This window comes from Vombatus ursinus, unplaced genomic scaffold (assembly GCF_900497805.2).
Source record: "Vombatus ursinus unplaced genomic scaffold, bare-nosed wombat genome assembly UNPS02000580.1, whole genome shotgun sequence".
Classification (NCBI taxonomy): Eukaryota; Metazoa; Chordata; class Mammalia; order Diprotodontia; family Vombatidae; genus Vombatus; species Vombatus ursinus.
Window position 1 is genome coordinate 29,413,992 of NW_020940358.1, and position 22,010 is coordinate 29,436,001.

General features: G+C 36.8%; 1 protein-coding gene across 1 annotated transcript in view; it reads right to left on the reverse strand.

Moving 5' to 3' along the window:
- The window catches only part of NUDCD3 (NudC domain containing 3), a 97,222-nt gene that overhangs the window by 64,787 nt on the left and 10,425 nt on the right, over window positions 1–22,010 (reverse strand). The window contains exon 2 of the mRNA XM_027848476.1: window positions 17,106–17,431. Coding sequence (XP_027704277.1) covers window positions 17,106–17,431 — 326 coding nt within the window. The remainder of the gene's footprint in view (window positions 1–17,105; window positions 17,432–22,010) is intronic.

The window sequence follows — 22,010 nt, forward strand, 5'->3', positions numbered from 1 at the left end:
CTTGTTCTTTTTTCAGACCACAACTTTCTTCATCCCTAAATAAGATGATTCACATCTAGCTAAGAATGGCAGACATTTCTAAACAGGGTCAATCAACCTGCCAACATTCACAGGTTATCGTGTAGAATGCAATGAAGAGTATGCAAAGGAACATGACATATGGTCCCCCACTTTCAAGAAGCTTATGGTTTTTATATTTCATTAAAAGGACCTATTTGCACAAAAAACATTTCCAGAGGCTTTATTTGTAATCCCTGCCACCAAAATAACAACAAACCACACCTGAAACAACCTATTTAAAAAGCAAAACAAAAACCTATCCAGTGTTTTGGGCCTCTAAGCATCAGTACCTGAGGCCAACTGTCTTGATTGAAATATTGGCTGAAGCATGAAAAGAAAGATAGGGAAGGTCAAGCAAAAAAACCTTCCCTAGGAAGGTTCCTCAAAATAGATTAAGAAACTGATTTAACCCCAAGGGGTAGAATGGAAGATGAGACACTCATGAATGATACTTCAATTTACCCTGTACCTCCATAATTTGCTAAGACAGTTAATAAACTAAATTATCTTTACATAAATCCCTTTGATGCCTGGGATTTGGGGCACCATAATACATCACAGTAAATAATGACTACCATGCAATTCTGAGAATTTAGTCTCAACTTACAACACTAAGGAAATGCCAAAGCAGTCCTTAGGAGAAAATCTATATCTCTAAACACTTTCATCAGCAAAAAGAGAAAGAACAGATCAATAAATTGGGAATTCAAGTTTAAAAAAAAAAAACTAGGAAAGAAAAAAAAACAATTAAACTGAAAAATGTCAATTTTGAAAAATTGATGAACAAAATTGATAACAAAAAACATTTAGTTGGTTTAACAAACCATTTAATTGGTAAATAAAACTACAAGCTAATTTTTCAAAATATGAAATAAAATAAATCATTAGCTAATCTGACAAAAAAAGAAAACCAAACCCCAAGTATCCCAAATGAAAAAGAACTTAATAAATTAAAAAAAAAGATTACAAACTATTTTGCCTGATTATATGCTAGCAAAAATGATACCTCAAACAAATATTTACAAAAATACAAAATGCCCAGATTAACCTAACATGAAACAGATTTTTAAATAACCCAATCTCTTAAAAAGAAATTTAATAAGCCACAAAGGAACTCTGGAAGAAAATAACTTCAGGACTTGATAGATTCACAAGTGAATTTTATCAAACGTTCAAAGAACAGTTCATTCTAATACTACTATTAATAATAAAAAATTATGGTATTAATAGTAATAATAATGATAGCTATCTATATAGATAGCACTTTAAGGTTTGGAAAGCTCTTTGCATGTTCTCATTTGATCCTCACAACAACTCCGTGAGGTACATGCTATTTTTATCATCTCCATTTTACAGATGAAGAAATGAAGCCAAGAGGTTAAATGACTTGCCCATAGTCACACAGCTATTAAGTATCTGAGGCAGAATCTGAACTTAGGTCTTCCTGACTCTAAATCTAGTACTCTATTATGCCACCTAGCTTCCTCACAAACTTATTACATTAAACTGCTTGCAAAAGTAGGGAAAGAAAGGATCCTACCAAAATCTTACGAAACAAATATAGTCATGACAGCCAACCAGAAAAAACTAAAGCAAAAAAAACTATAAAGCAATATCTCTTTTGAGTATCAATGTGAAAATATTTAATAAAATTTTAGCAAAGAGGTTATAACAATAGTAGAAAGATTAGATATTATGACCAAATTGGATTATACCAGGAATATAAGGTTGGTTCAATATTAGGAAATTTATAAACCTAAGAGATTATATTAGTACCAATAACAATTTCAAATCATGATTATGCATCTATAGATACAGAAAAGGCTATTGGCAAAATATAATACCCTTTTTAAAAAAACATTTAAAAATCATAGAAATAAATGAACTAGCTATTCCTTAATATGGTAAATAGGATCTATATAGAAGAAGAGTTAGACTTATGTGCAATATAGAAATGCTAGAAGCCTTTCCAATAAGATGAAGGGTAAAACATGAATGTCTACTGTTGCCACTATTATTTGATATAGTTCTAGAAATCCTAGCCAGCAACAATTCAAGAAAAATGAAGGGAATAAGTATAGGCAAAGGAGAATCAAAATTAGCCCTTTTGCAGATATGATGAGTTAAGAGAATCAACTAAAAAAGTAACTAAAATAATAACTTTAGCAAAGTTATTATAAAATAAACCCAATGCAAATCATCAGCCTTTCTATATACTCCTAATAATACCCCACAAGAATTGATTGAAAGACAAATTCCATTCAAAATTCAGCTGATCAATCAACAAGCATTTAGTAAGTACCTACTATACCTTAGGTGCTATGCTAAGAACTGTGGATATAAGGAAGAACAAAAGACAGTCATTCACTGCTCTTAAGAAGCTCAAAGTCTATGGGACGGAAAACATGCAAACAGCCATATACAAAGATACAGACAGGATAAATTGGAGATAATCAACAGAGGATGAGGAAAGGTTTCCTGGGAAGGTGAGATTTTAGCTAGGCCTTGAAGGAAATCAAAGAAGGTAAGAGGTAGAGATGAGAAGGGAGAGAATCCCAGGCATGATGGAAGGCCAGTGAAAATGCTTAGAGTGAGGACTCAGTTGAAATTATACAACATAAATTTGCAGGGACTGTCATCAGTTTCATGATTTTTTCCATCATTATCCAATAGTACATGAATAGAAGACATTGGATGATAAGAATAATTCCAGGCAGAGGCTTGGCAGGGAAGATCTTCAATAGTGTAAAGTGACAAAGGAATCAAAAGGACAGTATAGAACTGGTTCATCAAGGTAGGTTAAGATGGGGAAGGGAGAAGAGTACAGCTAATGCACAGTCAACGTCCTGAGAAAGAACTGAGGGGCAGAGGGATTAGAGGTCAAGGTAAAAAATGAAGAACAGGGTTAGGAGGATGGAAGGCAAAAGAAATGAAATTACAACAGATCATGATCAGATAAAAGAACTTCAGAATTCACGAAAATGGGAAGTATTGCGTTTGTGGGTAATGGCAAAAATCAAGGTTATGACCAAGTTTTTATGCTGCTGAAGTAAAGTAGAAAAGTAGGTCAGGTGAAGTGAGTAAGTTAAGAAACTATGAGGTTAGGGTATTTCAACAGCCATAGGAAAAAATTGCCCCAAATCACTATTAATGAGAAATACAAATTAAAATGGTTTTGAGGTTCTAACATATACCCATCAGATTAGCAAAGATAACCAAAAAAAAAAAAAAGGAAAATAGCAATTGTTGGAGGTAAAATCAGAAGACTGGCACACTCACTCTAACGGTAGTGCTATGAATTGGTCCATCTATTCAGGAAATTAATTAGTAGCTTTACTCAAAAGGTCACTCAAATGTTCATACCCTTTGACACAGTGATAGCACTACTAGGCTTATACTCTAAAGAGATTTAAGAAAAAGAGATGTCTCATATGTAAAAAATTTTTATAGTGCCACTTTTTTTGTAGCAAAGAGCTGGAAATAAAAAGTCTGTCTGTAAATTGGAAAACCGTGTAGCAAATTATGGTATATAAAAGTAAGGTAATATTATTGCACCATAAGAAGCACAGGGATTCAGAGATACCTGGGAAGACTTGTGTGAACTGCCACAAAATGAGGTGAGCAGAACCAAGAAAAGAATGCATACAAGGACCATAACATCGTAAAAGAAGAAGAAAACAACTTTCAAAGACTTCAAAAGTGACCACTGCAAAGAACCACCACAGCCTCTAAAAGACTGATGACAAATCATACTTCCCACCTCTTTGACAAGAAGGTAATGGAGTAGAGGTGCAGAATAACATGTTTTCAGACACAGCTAATGTGTGGTTCTGTTTTGCATAATTATACTTACTGTTTGGAGAACAATGGGGTGTAAGGATAGTGAGAATGATGCCCCCCCCAAAAAATAGAGCCTCAATAAAACATACAAAAAACATCAGAAGGAAATTCAGAGAAAACAAGCAAGAAAAAATTGTAATTGCCATGTTAAATTTATAATGTATTCTTTCAAAATGCTATATGATATAGAAAGTGTTTCATATACAATTCTCTTCTTTGTTTATGGAAAGGATAGTACTTGTTAATATGTCACATTCTTTTTTTTTCTGTAAAGCAAAAAACAATTTTTAAAGTGACGAATTCTACCAGTCTTCTCCCAAGGAGCAATAGAAATATCAGGGAGAGCATAGTCACCCAGAACAAGCATGTTGCATTCCAATTCAAATACAGTTCTAGGCCCTGAAGTCAGGAGGACCTGAGTTCAAATCCGGCCTCAGACCAAACACTTGACAGGTACTAGCTGTGTGACCTTGGGCAAGTCACTTAACCCCGATTGCCTCACCAAAAAAAAAAAAACAACAAAAAAAAAATACAGTTCTAGAACAATGGCTTCAGGAAAAAGAACTAACACACATCTGAAAAGCTAATCATACTCTATTAAGCATCTAATGAAAATAGTTAAATTGGGTTGAGTGACTTCTATAACTCTTCTCACACATTCAGCCACAATCATCCAACTCACAGCATATGCAAATATATTATTAATCCAAGTTTCTACTGTATTATTTGACATCTACATGGCTTATAGCACCATCTACAGTAGATAGATCACTATAGGATGGAAGAAAAAAATGGTTTTCATACTCTAATGTGCATTTTTGTTACACTATTTTTTAAGAACTTGCTCTATTTTGTAAAAGAAAAAACTGAATCTGCCCTTCTACAGTTTTGTATTATTCATCATCAGATTCTCATGCAAGCATGTAATAGTCTTTTCATTAACCACAGTGACACCTAGAGGTAAAATGTCTTCAATGAAAGAAACTAAGGCAATGCTTCAGGTATACACTAATTCCACAAATTACATCATAATATTTGGAGATGGAAGGGACCTAAGAGATTATCTAGTTAAAACCTCTCATAGACCACTGTTTGACCGTGAAAAAAAGAGGTGCTAGAATCACACAATAAAAAAGGGACTGACTAAACCAGGATGATTTTTGATAAAGTATTTTGGCAATTTGGTAAACCACACATAATTTGATGACAGACAGATGGGCATAATAGAAAGCTGAGCTCAGAGCAAGGATAACTTGACATCAAGTCCTGTCTCTGACACATGCTAGCTGTATGACCTTGAGCAAGTCACTTAACCTCCAAGTGTTTACTCTAGGCAACTCTCCAACATTGTAAATTGCCAAAAGTTACTACTGTAGGTTGGGAGAAGCAGTTCTCTCATCTTACAAGGATAAAATCACAAATCTGGTTTAAAAAAAAAAAAAGGATATAATTTGAAATAAACTGTTAAGCCTTGTAGACTTGGCTTTTGTCTCTTTTCTTCCAGGGAACTAGAAACATCTGCAAGATAAAATAAGTTCTATCACGCAAATGCTACCTTGGCCACTCTAGATAAAGCTTTAAAGGAAGAGAGTCTCCTAATAAAAAGCTTTGCACTTTTAGATCCATACTGTCAGGCCAGAGGGTATTCACATACCTCCAATATAAATACTGATACTTCCACAGAAGGTTGACAGCTCAAAGGCCTCAAGAAAACTCCCTAATCCACAAGATGGCTTTTCAAACCAGATAAGCAAAAAAAGAAAAAAAAAAATGAACTCAATAACCCAATGTTCAATAAACTCAAGAATATCAAATACTCACAAAAGACACCCTACTTAATAAAACTTCTGTGGAAAAAAGCAAAGTAGTTTGGCAAGAAACTGATTTTAACTAAACACCTTACATCAGGGTTGGGGAACCTGCGGCCTTGAGACCATATATGGCCCTCTAGGTCCTTGGGTACAGCCTTTTGAATGAATCTAAGCTTTACAGAACAAATCCTTTTATTAAAGGGATCACAACATATACCACAACAGAGTATATCAATACCCAAATATAAACATCACATCATTTTTAAAACTACGGGAAAATGGTTAGAGATATCCTCCACAACTACCACTAGGAGAATGCTTAACAAGGGACAGAAATGAGAAAAGACAAAACAGATAACTATAATTACATGAAACTGAAAAGACTTTGTAACAACAAAAATCAATGTTAACTAGGATAAAAAGGTAAATTGTCATTTTGAGAACGAAAAATCTTTGCATCAAATATCTCTAATAACAGTTTGATATGTAGGGTATTCCAAAATTCTCAGAGTAGTTTTACACTATTAAGGTTAAAATTAGTTAAAACTGCACTAAGATTTTTGGGACTCCTTGTACAAAATATATAGAAATTAACACAAAATATATAAGACCAAGAGCCATTCCCCATTGGATCAAAGGATATGAACAAACAGTTCTCAAAAGAGTTGAAAACTATTAACACATAAAAGATTGCAAACAACTGACATATGAAAGATTGCTTTCAATCATTAAGAAGAGATAAGGAAGTCAAAACAACTCAGGTTATCACCTTGTACATCCAAGAACTGGCAAATATGACCAAAGATGGAAATAGTAAATGTTGGAGGGGGTACAGGAAGACAGAGCACACTTGTCAGTAGGATCATGAACTGATCTCAAAAGCAATTCAGAATCAAACTTTAAAAAAAAAAGAGACTATATAATAATATATAATGTCTATACCCTTTGAGTCAGAGATACCACTGGTAGGCAAACAACCCAAAGAAGAAAAAGAAATAAAAAAAGTCCTGTAAGACACCAAAATATATACTGGAGTACTTTGTGAAGTAGCAAAGTAATGGAAAAAAAAAGCTTATAGGTTAGGGGCTGGCTAAAGAAATTGTAGTATATGAATGCAATGGAATTACTTTACTGTAAAAAACTATATAAATAATTCAGAAAAATATGAAAATATTTATATGGTCTGAAGTGTGAAGTAAGGAGAACCAGGAAAACAGTAAGACTAAAACAATCTAAAAAAACAATAATAACAAAAAAAGAAAAAAAAGAAACAGAATGATATGTAATTAATAAGCTCAGTCATAACGGAAGCATTAAGAAAATACACATCCCTCTCCTCCATTGCAGAGGTGAGGTACTATGGGTGAGGAATACTACATATATGGAGTTGGTCACAATGAACCGTTTTTCCTTCTTTTCTTTTTTTAATCTTTGTTCTCAGGGAACAAAGTGTGGGACAGAAAGGAAAAGAAAAGAAAAGAAAAAGGGAAAAAAAAGAAAGGAAAGAAAACTGAAATAATAACCACAGTAACTATTAGCTTTGGAAAAAACTTGAGAGATAGGAAAAAAAATCCCAACCAATTCCTCCACAAAAGTTCTTCTACAGAACTAATGCTGTGGTTGTTTGTCCTTCATTTTCAAAAAGGACAATGACATCACCGGTAATGGCTTGATTTTCGAGTAAATTGGATTTAACTGAGGCAGGGTTGCATAAAGTCATCTGCCTCACTCTCTTCCAGACTCACTGAAGTCCAGTGGCAAGACAAAAGTGAGGATGACTGGCAATGGCCTAGGATGCAGTGGATGATCTTGGCATCTTCGATGTCTCACCAACCTCTAAAAGCTCCAAATCACCTGCTTCAGCAAGTCTTCATGGACTTTGGAACAAATCGTTCTCATCCACCCTTTCCACCAGGGCAAGTCTTCACATGCTTGGGGTGAACACCTCTCTAATCCCACTAACTCATCAACAGGCATGAGGCCCATCGGTTACTCTCAACATGGTTTAAGCCATCTGCTGAGACAGTTCACTGGGGTGTGACTGTTGTGCATGCTACAGCTTCTTGGGACCACAGGTGAGAGCTGAGTGACTAATCAAGTGGACACCAAAAGTGGATGAGCAGCCTTGAAAAGCACTCACCACCAGAGGTGCTAGTCCTCCCGAACATCCCTTTCACCCCAGAGACAATGCTAAACTGTAACACAAAATCTACCAAAAAGTTAAAGAATCATCCTCAATAAACAGACATAATTCAGTTTCAGGCAAGGACTTAGCAAACTTTTTCTTGCACTGTGTTTTACCTTTTTATCTCCAAGTGCCACTTTCCATAAGACTTTAAGCTGAAGAGGGAGTCAAACACCTTTTAGAGAGCATGGAATGAACCACACACAACACTGCACAAGCCCAAAGGATTCTGTGTAACAGACTCCTAATCCTCTCCGGAAGGGGACAGAAGAAATATCTTCCAACAAAGATCTCCCTTACTCCATTCTATACCACTTCATCCAACCATGTCCCTATTTCAGTTATCACTGTTCTACTGTTCCAAAGGTTGAACATATATCACTTTCATCCCTGCTCAGGGAACTGTACAAAGAAGTTCTCTGATAAACCTGACTTACCAGTCTGAATCTTACTCAATGAATTTTCTCCTGTTTCAGAGACCGACTTTTCCACCTGAGCTAACAATAATGTCTACGGGGAGTCAATATTATGTTAGGAATAAAGGAAGCCCTAAACTTCACATTATAGAATAAGAGAAACAGCAAGTCATTGGTAAAATCCAACTTACGCACAAGTTAGTAAGTTATTAAATTATAAGCTCCTTGAGGGCAGGAACCATGTAGTTTTTAACCTTCTATCATCAGCACCTAATATACTGCTTTGCATCTCATATTCACTTAATAAATATTTGGTAAATTAAATTAATCTGATAATTTATGAGTCAATTTCATACACTAAAGTACAGCCATTCTTTCGGCCTTCAGGGCAGGGTGAGCTTCCTTACAAGGAGATTTACTAAACTACAGACCAGGAAGAAGTCCAGTGCAGAGTCCAAGTGAAAAAAAATCTCTATTGAAGATGTTCTCCAAAATGTTCCTGTTGACTGGCCTAACAACCTATATGCTGGAAAAACGACATGGATAAAAAAGATGTCGCCTTAGACCATGGCATGTAGCTGGATGGGCAAATTCTATCTATCTTAGATAGGAACTACAAAATGGAAAATGAGTTGGACCCAAAATAGAACAGAAAGTGATTGGACTGCATCACATGGGAAACTTGTTTTCTCAGTAACCTCAGAATGTTCTTTACTACAAAAGCCCTTCTATTTTAACATCAATATTCTCCAGTGAGGCAATATGGCTACAAATCAATGTGACTCTAAAAAAATTACATGTGAGTCAAAGGGCAACTGAAAGGAACATAGCAGACATAAATAGGCTGCATCACATTACCAACAATGACTTACAGTTGAAAAGCAACAACAACAACAACAAAAAAGACACCAACAAGTACATCTGAGGCTGGAAAAGGAGAAAGACTGATTATTTGGCAAGATTTAATGAAAACATATAGATACTTCAAAGACTATTTTGAGATATTAAAAGAGAACGACAGGAAAGGCCTCTGGCAAGTTCTGGAAAGATGGGTAAGAAACACAAAGGATGAGAGGCATAGAAGGGTTGCAATCAGCACTGGTTGAGGGAACACAGTGATGAAAATCACAGATATATGAAAGCATTAAAATATTGTTCTGTATCAAAGATCATCTAATTAAAATGAGGGCCATTTACACTATTGTTATAAGATCCACCTACAAAAAGGAACTATTAAATAAATAAATAAAAGGAACTATTGATTTGTCACAATTGTTTTAACCATTCTAGTTTAACAAATCTAGAGGTACTTCGCTTTAGCAATATTCACTACAGCACTAAAGAGTAGAATTTCGTAGCATCAAATCAGTTAAAAGGAAGGTAATCCTGCTGTTTCCTTCCAGGGGATAGTGGGGACAGTTACTGAAGGACAAAAGAGCTGAATTATTAAAATAGTCTCTTAAGAACTGAATGATATAGACCTCCAGCTATATAAACTGAACGTAAGTATAATCATAATCTTTTAAATACTTTCTATTTCCATTGTACCTTTTGTTCATCTTCTGCTTTCCAAAATATCTAAACTGGGCAGGTGGAAAAAGGCAAGTAAAATTTTATTTTGTAAAAAACATTTTTAAATTAAGGACAGAGATAAACATTAGTTTTTAGCAGGTCAAGATTCCTACTCTCTTACCTCAGAAAATAATGGTAAAAAAACAGCAATATCCTTTCAGACTACAACAGGGACAGAAAGCTTTTTAAATTTAAAATGTAAGTTTACTGATACAGATATCTGTACAATTAACCTCTACTGTTCCAGTACCAGTTTACTTATTTTGTAACTCTGAACAATCTAGGAATTTCATCATTGCTAGATGAATACCTTCATCCTGTATTACTACTTCATAGCTAAAGCACTTACCTCACATTGTGAAAATCAAATGAGAGAATTTACATAAAGCCTTTTGAAACTTTAAAGTATTCAATAAATACTTATTATTATTATTATTATTATTCAAAGGTTTAACACAGAGAGGTGATGAAACTCAAGCCATTAGTACAGCTATTAGTATTAAAACATTTGCTGGTGACAAAAGTTGAAATACTGGCTAAAGCAAATTAAGAGAATCCATATATTTATTTCACTTAATTATGCTACATATTTACCCCATTACAATACGTACTCAAATGTTAGCTATAACTCCACAAGAATCTTGGCAGTGCTGGCAAACACACCTTCATGAGTTTGCAAACATGCAGTAGAAATTGTGGTCTTCTCAAGACTTCTTTCACTTTACAAAGGCAATTTCTGGCATTCAGTTTTACTAGCATCTTCTCAAATCAACAACAAAAGATTTATTGCTTGACTGTTGGTACACTCTGAGGTAAGGGACACATACCTGCTCACTTAAAAATTTTGAATGATAAGAGTCACACAGCAATTACACCTGGGCACTGCCAACCAAAGCCAAAGATAAAACCTCCACATTGGTCCCTAGTTCTTCCTCACTACAAAACATGCTCTACTTATCTTTTAGAACTCCTCAAGCATCCTTCCAGCAGAGCTCAAGTAAGACATTAAAATCATCAGTCCCAAACTTTCCAAAATGCTCTCAGCAGTATCAGACATTGAAGCCAGAGATAAAGTGGGGTGAAAGCATATAAGCAAATCCCAAATTAAAAACTTGTTAGACCAGAAAACTGGTTTGTGAGTATCAGTACTATTCACTTGCCTTGCTTCACTGCCTGAAAGAATGAAAGTAGGACACTTTAGGCAACTAGGGAATAATTCTGATCTTCATTTACCCTAGTAAGTTGGTACCAATGCCAAGCCACTTAAGTAACAGGTGGGAAAAAAAACAGAAGTTCCTTCCACTAGTACCCCACAACAGGTAAAACAACTCATATCAATCAAATAAGTATTTATTAAGTGTCAGAGATGGGTAAAAGGGAGAAAAGAGAGCTAGTGATAGTCTTATCAAAGAAAATGAAAAAGAGTCCATTGAAACATTTTTTAAAATGCATACAAAAGAAACAGACAAGTAGGACACCTTGAAAAAGTACATGTTGAATTTATACTTAAAAGAAAAAGCAAACTGAAGCAAGACATATTCATGTTTTCATGTACAATCTTCTTTCTGTTTTGACTGGCATATGGAAATGGTCATTTTATTTGATGTTTGTTAAGTTCAGAATAAAAATAAATAATTATTTTTAGAAAGAGTAAGCAGAACCAGAAGAAATTGTTAAATGCCTGATTATTGCATTAAACATGTGCTACAATGAGTAACAAGACTATGTGAATCTGCCTGAAACTGGTATATAAAGCTAAAGGTCCCAGGAAGAAAAAAAAAATAAGACCCTACAGTGTACCAAGTACTATGCCATGCACTGGGAACATAAAGATGAAAATAAAATAGTCCCTGTCATCGAGGTAGTTAACAGTCTAGCCAGGGAGAGATGACATGTACATTCACACATAGGTATAACCAAAGTAGATATAAGGTGATTTTGGGGTAAGGTATTAACAGTTGGGGAGGGAGGGAGAGGGTGAAAATCAGAAAGGCTTCATATGGAAGGTAGTGCATGTGCTGAAACCTGAAGAAACCTAAGAATTCTGAGAGGGAGGTAAGGAGAAGGCAAATTATATGCATGGAGGATAGCCAGTGCAAAGGCATGGAAGCAAAAGATGGGAGGACAGTGTACGAGAACAGCAAAAAGGCCAGTATGACTGGACCACAAGGTACCTGGATGGGAGTAATGTCTAACAAGGAAAGGTAAGGTGGGATCTGGCTGTGAAGTTCTTTAAATGCCATGTGGAGGAGCTTATATCTGATCCTAAAGATCATGGAGATTTTATGGAGTACAGTAGTGACATAGTCAGACTTACACTTCAGGAAAAATCATTTTCACAGCTGTGTGAAGAATGGATTAGAAAAAGGAAACACCTAGGGCAATGAAACCAAAAAAAAGGCTACTGCAATAGTCCAGTAGAGAGGCAATAAGGTCGTGGACTACAGTGAAGGATGTGTGAATAGAGGACAGATACAAGAGATGTTATGGAGGTTGAATTAACAATATTTAACAAATGACTACATAGTGAAGGATAACACTAAGATAGTGAACTTGGGTAACTGGAAAAATGAATGAATGAATGGATAGTTACACATTAAGCACTTACTATGAGCCAGGCACTGTGCTAAGCACAAAATGGTGGTACCCTCAACACAAACAGGGAAACTCAGAAAGAGAAGTTAGTTGATATTAAAAATAACGAATTCTGTTTTGGACATGTTAAATTTGAGATGTCCATATGAAATCCAGCTCAAAATCACCAGTAGGCCAGCTAGCGATGAGAGATTAGAGCTCAAGGGAGAAACTGGGACTGGAGATTTGTGAGTTTATCATTGTAGAAATAATTAAACCCTAAAGACATCATCAAGAGAGAACACCAGACAAGAGGGCCAAGGACAAAGCTTTGTCCACAGTTAGGGGGCAAGAGATGAAGAACCAACAAAAGAAACTGAGAAGGAGCAGTTAGGAGCAGAAAAGTCAAAAGACAGCAGTGTCATGAAAACCCAGAGAAAGAAAGAGTATTCATAAGGAAAGCAGTATCAATGGTGTCAAATGACACAGAGAGATCAAGAAGGATGAAAAGTGAGAAAAGAGGGGCAGCTAGATGGCTCAGTGGATAGAGCACTGTCCTTGGATTCAGGAAGACCTGAGTTCAAATCTGGCCTCAGACACTTGACACTTACTAGCTGTGTGACCCTAGGCAAGTCACTTCACTCCATTGCCTCACTTAAAAAAAAAAGTGAGAAAAGGCTATCTGGGGCTTTGGCATTTAAGAGATCGTTGGTCACTTTTGGAGAGGGCAGTTTCAGTTGACTCATGAAGTTGGAATCCAGATTGTATAGGACGAAGAAGTACGTAAAGGGGGAGGAAGAGGAGGCAAGGAGGGTAGACAGTTTTTCCTAGGTGTCTGGCTAAGAAAAATAAGAATAGGAACTATACTTGTGATTTCACTAGCATAGGATACTCCCGGATGAAAGACAGTGCATGTTAGAGAGGCAGGACTGAAATCCAGGTTTGCCCAGCTTCAATGCCAGGTCTCTTATCCATCACACCACACTGCCTTTCAGTTTAACGAAGCTTTTTTTTTTTAAGGATAGGAGATTCTTCAAGCAGTACTCAGCAAAACCAGAGGGCCTAAATAATCCTATTCTGAAAAGAGCCCACTATGCAAATTGTGACAAAGACAAGGCCTTTGAGTGAAAATCTAATGCCTAGACACCTTGTACAAGATGATGTAGTGTTGAAAAGAAAAAAAAAAAGCAGTGCAATAGACTGTATTAAGAGTTCTGATTTTGCTCTGTCATTTATTTGCTATATGGCTATGGGCAAATTAACATCTTACTTTATTGATTTCTTTAGGGATAAAATGGGGAGAATACCTCATAAACCTGAGTTTTTACTCAAGTATCAAAACTCTAGCTCTATAGATTACAATATGAATATTCAATTGGAAAGACTTGGAGCATGACAAAAATCAGACCAACTCAAAAAACAGTCCTTAAGATAGACTTTCTCAATCCATTTTTTAAAGCTGCAAACCTCAGAACTAAATTTCCCCCAGATCTAACAAGATTCTTTGTCACTTCTCTGGCTACTGTATTTACATGGTACCAAAAAGAAGCAAAAAACTGACAATGCTTTCTGGTGTGCTTCAGGACAATTCTTGGCAGTGGCTAAAAACAATAACAAGATAACAGGAAATGTTGATGAAGACAGAGACTCTTAAGATACTTAAGGACCTCTAACATATTTATAACTCAATTTAAATTTACAAACCATCAAAGCAAATTTGGATTTTTAATAAGCCTACAAAAGTTAAAGCAAAAAGCAAAGCCAAGAGCATCTCTAGAAGACTTCTGAGGAACTATTTTAGCCATATTTGTAATAGTCATAGATATGTATGAAGTCTTAAGCTTAACCTGAATTTTACTGTATCAAAACCTGACAGCACACCCCTCCTTGACCATCTCTGTCACCAGTCTTTTTCATTCCAATTTAATCTGTATACAAACTGCCAAAATCTCAAAAGGCTTTTTTATATCATGTCACTACCCTAATCCAGAACCTATGGTTACGTCCAATCACCTATTAATATTAAAACCTAACTTTCTCAGTCTACCCACTCCCCTCCCCCATCCCCCACATACACATAACACTGCCACCCCCTGGTGACACACACCTGTAACACCCGCATCTGAGGCTGGAGGTCACAGTTCTACAGAGGTGGCATTTCTGAACTTAGGCTTAGCAGGTCTGAGCAGTATATGGGCTAAAGCCAAGCAAGTGCCTGCACAAAGTCTGACACAAATATGATGAACCTCTGAATGGGGAATATGGAGGCTGGGCCAGGCTGCCCAAAACAGGGTGAAACAGCTCAGGTCAGAAACAGAGGAGGTCAAAGGTTCCCCATGCCAATTAGCATAGAGTTGGGATCATGAATGGCCACTTCACTTCCAAGCTGGGTGAGAGAGGAAAAACTAGTCTCAAAAAGAAAATAAAATTAGGAATGGAATTTATATTCCACCAACTATGTGCACCAAGACTTGAGTCAAGCACCATCTCCTCCAATAAGCCTTTCTTGCAGATTACATGCGACCTTGGGCAAGTCACTTTATTTCTCTAAGCTCAGTTTCTTCATCTATAAATGAAGGTATTAAACCAGATCTTCTCTAAGGTCCTTTCCAACACCAACATTCCATGACTCTATTAATTTTAGTATTTTAGCATTAGTCATACAGATTCCTTAGCACCTATAAAGTAGTTATACATTATCTTTTAACTGAAAAGTATAATTAAAGGGTTAAAGTTACATCTGTTATTGTTGCTTTCAAACAATTTTATGTTTTTAAATGGAAAACATCTAGTTTTCAAGTTGGCATTTTGATTGAATCAAATGGGTTTTTACAGTTTTTTTTTAAAACAGTTAAGTATAGTGAGATCTTGGATTCTCTACACCTAACTGCTTAGTTGTAAAGATGTAATGGGCTATAAAATACCAGTTGAAAAAACACACCAAAAAAGCTGGACTGTCAGTACATGCACGTACACATACACACACACACACACACACAAAATGTAGTGTACGTATGTTTATATAGGGATGTGTGTGTAAAATTTGGATACTCTCAATAAAAAATGAAGAGGGCTCAGAAATGAAAAGAAGAAAGAAAAAAGGCTAGACTGCATTTGTGAAATTGTGCAGTTTTTAATAACTTTAAGGTTCTCCCTGAAACAAAGCCCCATCTTTTTAATACCAATATTCTTCCAGTGATGATATGCACCTAAATAACATACAATGCCATATTCTCTTAAGATTCAAAGTTGCAAGTCACCCAAAAGGCCACAGAGGGATTGACAGTGGGTGTGAATACTCTATAATATATTACCAACAAAGAACTGCACAGAAAAAGCAACACAAAAGATATTATCTGAGAAACATATAACTAGAAAAAGAGATGTGCCAGTCAAGTATCAACAGTAATTCATGATCAATGCAGAAGCTGTTTGCTCCACTGGTGCCTACACAATGTAAAAAAATTTAAAGGAAAGCCCCTAACATGCTAGGCGTAGCCTTTATGGAGGACCCACAGGAGGGGATGTACAAGAGTTGCACAGAATTAGAAGATATTGATGGGTTCTAATTTGTACCCCCAGAGGCAGCACTTACAATAACATTAGAGAACCACTGAAGAAGTAGCCATCAAAGTACCAATAAAATTATAAGATCATCATGTATTTGCAAGGGGCTCTGAAAGGAAACCAGGCAGATCATACATAGTAACAGAAAATCATAAGATTAAACAGTTAGTGATGATATAATTCCTTACAGAGTGATAAAGATAAGCCCATGGCAATCAATCACTTCCAAATCCAATCACCTTCAAATCAAGGAGTATTTCTACCATTCCAACAAAAATGCCAAGCCTAGCCTGGCCTATGGGGGTTCAGAAAAAAAGGACTAAGATCTCAAGAACACCCTAAGAAAAGTGATAATGAATGTGAATCTGAATAATAAGAACCAAACAGACCTATTAAAAGAAAGGTACAAAGATTTACATTTATCTTTGAAATGGAAATTCACCTAAAAAAGGAAAATATACCAGCATACACAACTTCTTCCTTTTTTATAATGCCACAGCTAAGACATGGCTAGCATACTTTCTACATGGAGGTTTCAGCTTCATTCACTTAAAAAGAAAACCAAACTGCTTGCAGACTCCAAAAAGAGCAACCTTGTAACTTGTTTGGATTACTTTAAAAATGTTACATAATAATTATTATGTATAGTATATGCTTGAATTGCAACCAGTGCACTGCACTACTCATTACAAGAAAAAGTAAAAACTTAAGAAAAAAATGCTCTTCCTAATAATGCTCAGAGAGCTAATACAGGCTAATGCTGGCTTCAAAAAAACCAGAGTACTTAGGTGAGCTGGGAGCTCTGATACTGTCTTCAATACTGATTTAGCATATAGTCATGGGCAAGTTCCTATGCTACTCTACTAATTTCAATAGAGACAAAATAAGGAGGAAAAAAGTTCACTATCTTTTATACAACCCAGTGTGGAACATCTGAAGCACCGTAACGCATTATGAAAATGTGCTGTGCTTAATAAGCAAAAGGACAAAAAAAGCATGCCTATCATGTGAAACCCCATTTGAGCTAAACCCAACTGCCAGCATGAGGTGGAAAACAAGCTGCAAAATTGAAATACTTACTTGAGAAGGGCTGGTGGTTCAACTGGAACATCAGCAACAGCTATTGCTGGAGGTTCTGCCTCTGCAGAGCTGTGACCTGCCTCCCGCTCACCCCCAGGAGGTGCAGGGGGCTTCGCCCTCTTTGTTTCCTGATGCCCAGCAGCTCCTGAAGAAGGCTCACACTCCACGGCAGAGTCAATCTCCACCTCCTGGGCTGGGGCTGGCACTTTTTTAGCAGTTGCCACTGCCACAGCCTCCTCCTCTTCCTTTCTTCTCATTTTCTCTTCGAGTTCCTTTCTTCTCCTCTCATCGTCTTGACGAGCCATGTACTCAAAGTTTTTGAAGACCTAAAGTCAAAAGAATAATATAATCAATCCAACTATCCAGTACAGTACCATATATCCTCTGTCTTGGGTTAGAACGCATTAAGTTCAGTATCAAAATGCAACAGAGACAACAGAGATCACAAGTATCACCTTTAATTTACTCTATGCTCAAAAGTCAGTCTTCTTACCCTATGCCAAGGCTGCTTTTTCTGCTAAATGGGAGATGTACTTGCCTTGGCACCTCACCAAACTACTGTACAAACCAGCACAAACAATATCAGCACCAGGTCTTAAATTTACCAAGCACTAAGTGCCTCTCACTTCTTCAACAACAGAAGAAAAATGATACATGGGTCCTGCCCTCAGACGACTTAGCATCTCATTGGGCTGTAAGGTGATATAGCCTGCCTGTACAAGTAACCACAGCACCAGGTAATTATGGTAAAGTAAAAGGAGATACTCGGACAAAGTGCTCTAAGAAACTACGGGCAAAGGGATCACTTTCATCTGAGGTAGGAATCAGAGAAAGCTATATGGTTGAAGTGACACCTAAGCTAGGCCTTGTAAATAAGATTTCAACAGGTAATACAAAAAGAATACATTTCTACAACCCACCAAAAGTCACCCAAAGCTCAGTACGTCATCATCCTTTTAAATGCCTAGCATTTTATCAATATACCTTTCTTTTTATTGAATACTAATTTAAATAACTGATAGAAAAAAAACCATGTTATCATTGCTTACTAAACAAATACATAAAATATAAAAAATCTAAAGCAACAGTTACTCCTACATTTTAGAGACACTTATCAATTTAGTCAGATTAAATGCCAGACAGGAAATCAGTTGAATTTTAATCCCCAGGGGATACTGTTTTGTTTACTATGCCGCTGCTCACAGACAAAAGTATGTATTGTTGCTTTCTTTGACATATTGGATGGGGACAGGGGGAGAAAAAAACTAATTTTAGATGAGCTATATCAATTAGCCAGTCTAAAGCAACAATAAAAGTACAAGAGAGAAGTAGAAGTTATTTAACCAACAAAAAAAGACTCATCAAGTAAGAGGAAAAGAATAACAATAGTAAAAGGGCAAAGCAAAAATGAGTTTAAAAAAAACTTATAGGCAGAGAAACAAAACCCTTAATTTCAGAACCAGAAACCATAAATAGCTTTGTTTCTACATTCCTAGATATCCTGAGTAGCCTTCCCTTCCATTTCTACTGCACATCATGAAAGCAAGAGCATCATGACACCCTGTACCAGATACTGCTCGACTTCTCTCTAATCTGTCATCATTCATATATCTCACCACATGTGGGATACCTCCATTATTTCAGTACCCATTCTAGCCTCAATAATAATGGCATCTTATATCTGTATAGCACTTCATAGTATATCAAGCATTTTCACCTGTTATTTGATTCAATGTTAAGCATCTATTAGTTTCCTACCCTACGATTCTTGTAAAACATTCTCTATGAAGTCACTAATGACTGAGGTTCTATTAGTTCCTTTTGTTTTTGTATCAGTCATTTCCAGACATACCCTTATCTTAACCCTTCTCACATCTGGAGCCTTCCTTAGTAACAAAAGGGAAAAAACCAGCAAAGCAAAATGTCAGTCTAACAGCATCTGCAACATTCCATACCCATAGTGTCCCACTTCTCCAAAGAAGGAGGTACACATCCTCGTATTTTCTTTGGAGCCAAGATTAGTCATAATTACACAGCATTCAACTTCATTTAACTCACGATTTCCTATTAACCAAATTCAAAGCACTTTGCCTTCTGCACTATTACATTACAACTACTCCTCACTTCTTCCTTTGGTTTCTACAACCCTGTATATTCCTGGCTCTTCTATAACTTGACTTCTCAATTTCCTTTGCTGGCTCTTCCTCATTCTCCTGACCCCTAACTGTGGTTGCTCCCAAAGAATCTATATTCTCCTCTCTCTACATATACTCCCACTGAAGTAAGTTTCATGCAGGAAGGTATTATCTTTTTATTTTAAATCAACCACAGCACCTAGTATGGTATGATACCTATACACAGGTACATATCAATACATAGTTACTGAGATCACAATGACTCTTATCTATAGAGAAAACCTTAAAACTCCACCCTGAGCTCCATTCCACCATTTCCAGTCCAGTCTGTTGGGCATTTCTTCCTGGATGCCCTTGCCAGAGCCTCAAATTAATCATATTTCCCCCAAGTCAAGTCACCCTTTTTGTTAATCCTACCCCCTTTCTTCTACTCAACCTGATTTAAAATCTTGGATTCAAGTTTTACTCCTTAGGCAGGTAGGTGGTACAGTAGTCAGGACAGACCTGAGAACAAATCCAGCCCCAGACACTTCCTGGATGTGTGAACCTCTTTTAGTCTCAGTTTCCTCAATTGCAACATGGGGATAATAACTGTACAATGAGGATAATAATAATCCCACGCTTGTTGTGAGGGTCAATTGAGATATTTATAAAATACTTAGCGCAGTGCCTAACATATAATGTATAGGAACTTAATAACTTTTTTTCCTGCCTTCATTCCTTCCTTCCTTCCTCCCACCAAATCAGCTACCAAGTCACAACTTCCATCAAATTTAGCTATCATATAATCGTAGATTTAGAGTTAGATGGGATCACAAAAATCACTGCATCCAATGATTACCTCTCATACATGAGGAAATCAACGTCCAGAGGTAGAGTGATTAGTTCAAGTCATCCAAGTAATAAGCGTCAGAGACGGAATCTGATCCCAATCCCAGTCTGTCCTCCCATTCTTTTACAAACCCTAAAACACTCCCCAGCAAGGTAAGAAAACATCAGTCTTGGAGTCAGAAAGCTTTGCTCAAGTCCTGACTCTCAGTGGTCTTGATGAGTCATTTCACTTAAATTTTCTCATTTGTAAACTATGAACCTGGACTAGAAAGCTCAGATCGCTTCTTAACTTCTTAGAGCTAGCATTCTGTTACTCCTCTTAGTTGACAACCATTACTACAAACTGGGCCTCAACATCTCACACCTAAACCTATCTAGAAAATAGCCCACCTCTTCTTCCTGACACGTCCTCTACTCTTTCCAATTCATCCTGCATACCAGATTATTCTTCCTAAAACATTGCTGTAATCATATAGATAACTTCCCTAATCAAAGTCCTTCAATGGCTCCCCACTATCAAATAAAGTTCAAACTCTTTACTTGGTATTGAAGGCCTCCCACAACCTGGTCTCAACCCACTCTGCTTTCCAGCTTTACATTTCAACAAATTCAATAAACATTTATTAAGTGCCTGTTGCATACAGAGCATTTTGTTAGCTTGCTTGCTTGTTGCTGCTGCTTGCTGTTTGTCTTTGACATCAGGGAAGTGATACCTTGACATGCAAGTGAATTGGATTTGAGTGGGAGAGGACTGTGCAAAGTCACCAGCCTTACTTTCTCCTCCAGAGCCGTCAGGGTCCAGTGGTCAATACAGATCAGGATGACTGGAGATGGCCTAGGATGCAGTAGGGGACCTAGGCCTTTTCAAGCTAAGGTTTTTAACAGGCCTCAGTTTGACTGAGGCAATGATTATTCACCGACTAAGACTTAATAAAAAATGAGGCAAAGTATGGCCTCTTAAAAAAAAAAAAAAGATCTGGGAGGGGAAGACTCTCAGGATTTCTGGCCAAAACACAAATAACTTCTATTTCCATTCACTCTGAGCTAATCAGGGCCCAATGACCAAGTAGGGCTTGGCCTGGGACTGACCTACCATCCATTCTTCTTTCCTTCCTTCCTTCCTTTCATTCTTTCTTTCTCTCTCCCTCTCTCTTTCTTTCTTCTTTCCGTCCATCCACATAGGGTATCACACCCTGAAGGCACTCTGCCCAAAGGGAATATAAATTTTTAATCTCTGAAACTTTTTTTTCTTTTCTCTTAAAGACGAGCCTTAACCTCAAATCACTGGCCCTCCAAATATTTCGAGCTCTCGTTGAATGGCCAATAATAGGTCCTACTGCCTCATTCCTTATTTAGTCTTAATCAGTGAATAGGCATTGCCTCAGTCAAACTGAGGCCTGTTAAAAACCTTAGCTTGAAAAGGACAAGGTTCCCCCATTGTACCCTGAGCCATCTCCAGTTGTCCTGATCTATATCTGGCCACTGGACCCAGATGGCTCTGGAAGTGACTTTGCACAACCCTCCCTGACTCAAATCCAATTCATTTGCATGTCATGGCATCACCTCCCTGATGTCATGGTCCTCGTCGAGAAAGAAGGACAAACAGCAATTTTGCTAGATGCTGGGGGGAATAAAAGATTTAAATCAATGTCTCTGCCTTGATGGAGAGCACTAAGTCTTCAATTTAGCAAGCACTAAGTGCCTACTATATGTGTTCCTCTCACTCACATACCAGTTCCTCCAGGAAAGCTTTTTTGATTCTCTCTTACCTTACCTTCACCTCCCTCCCCTTTCCAGACCTTTTCCCCCTTGTATCTCACACAGTACTTTGCATTTATAATGTAAACATGACACAAAACTATATACATTATACGTTAACTAGCCTAAAAGAACAGCAAAAGCCCAAGAAAAAAATAGAAGAAATGATCTGGCCAGCTAT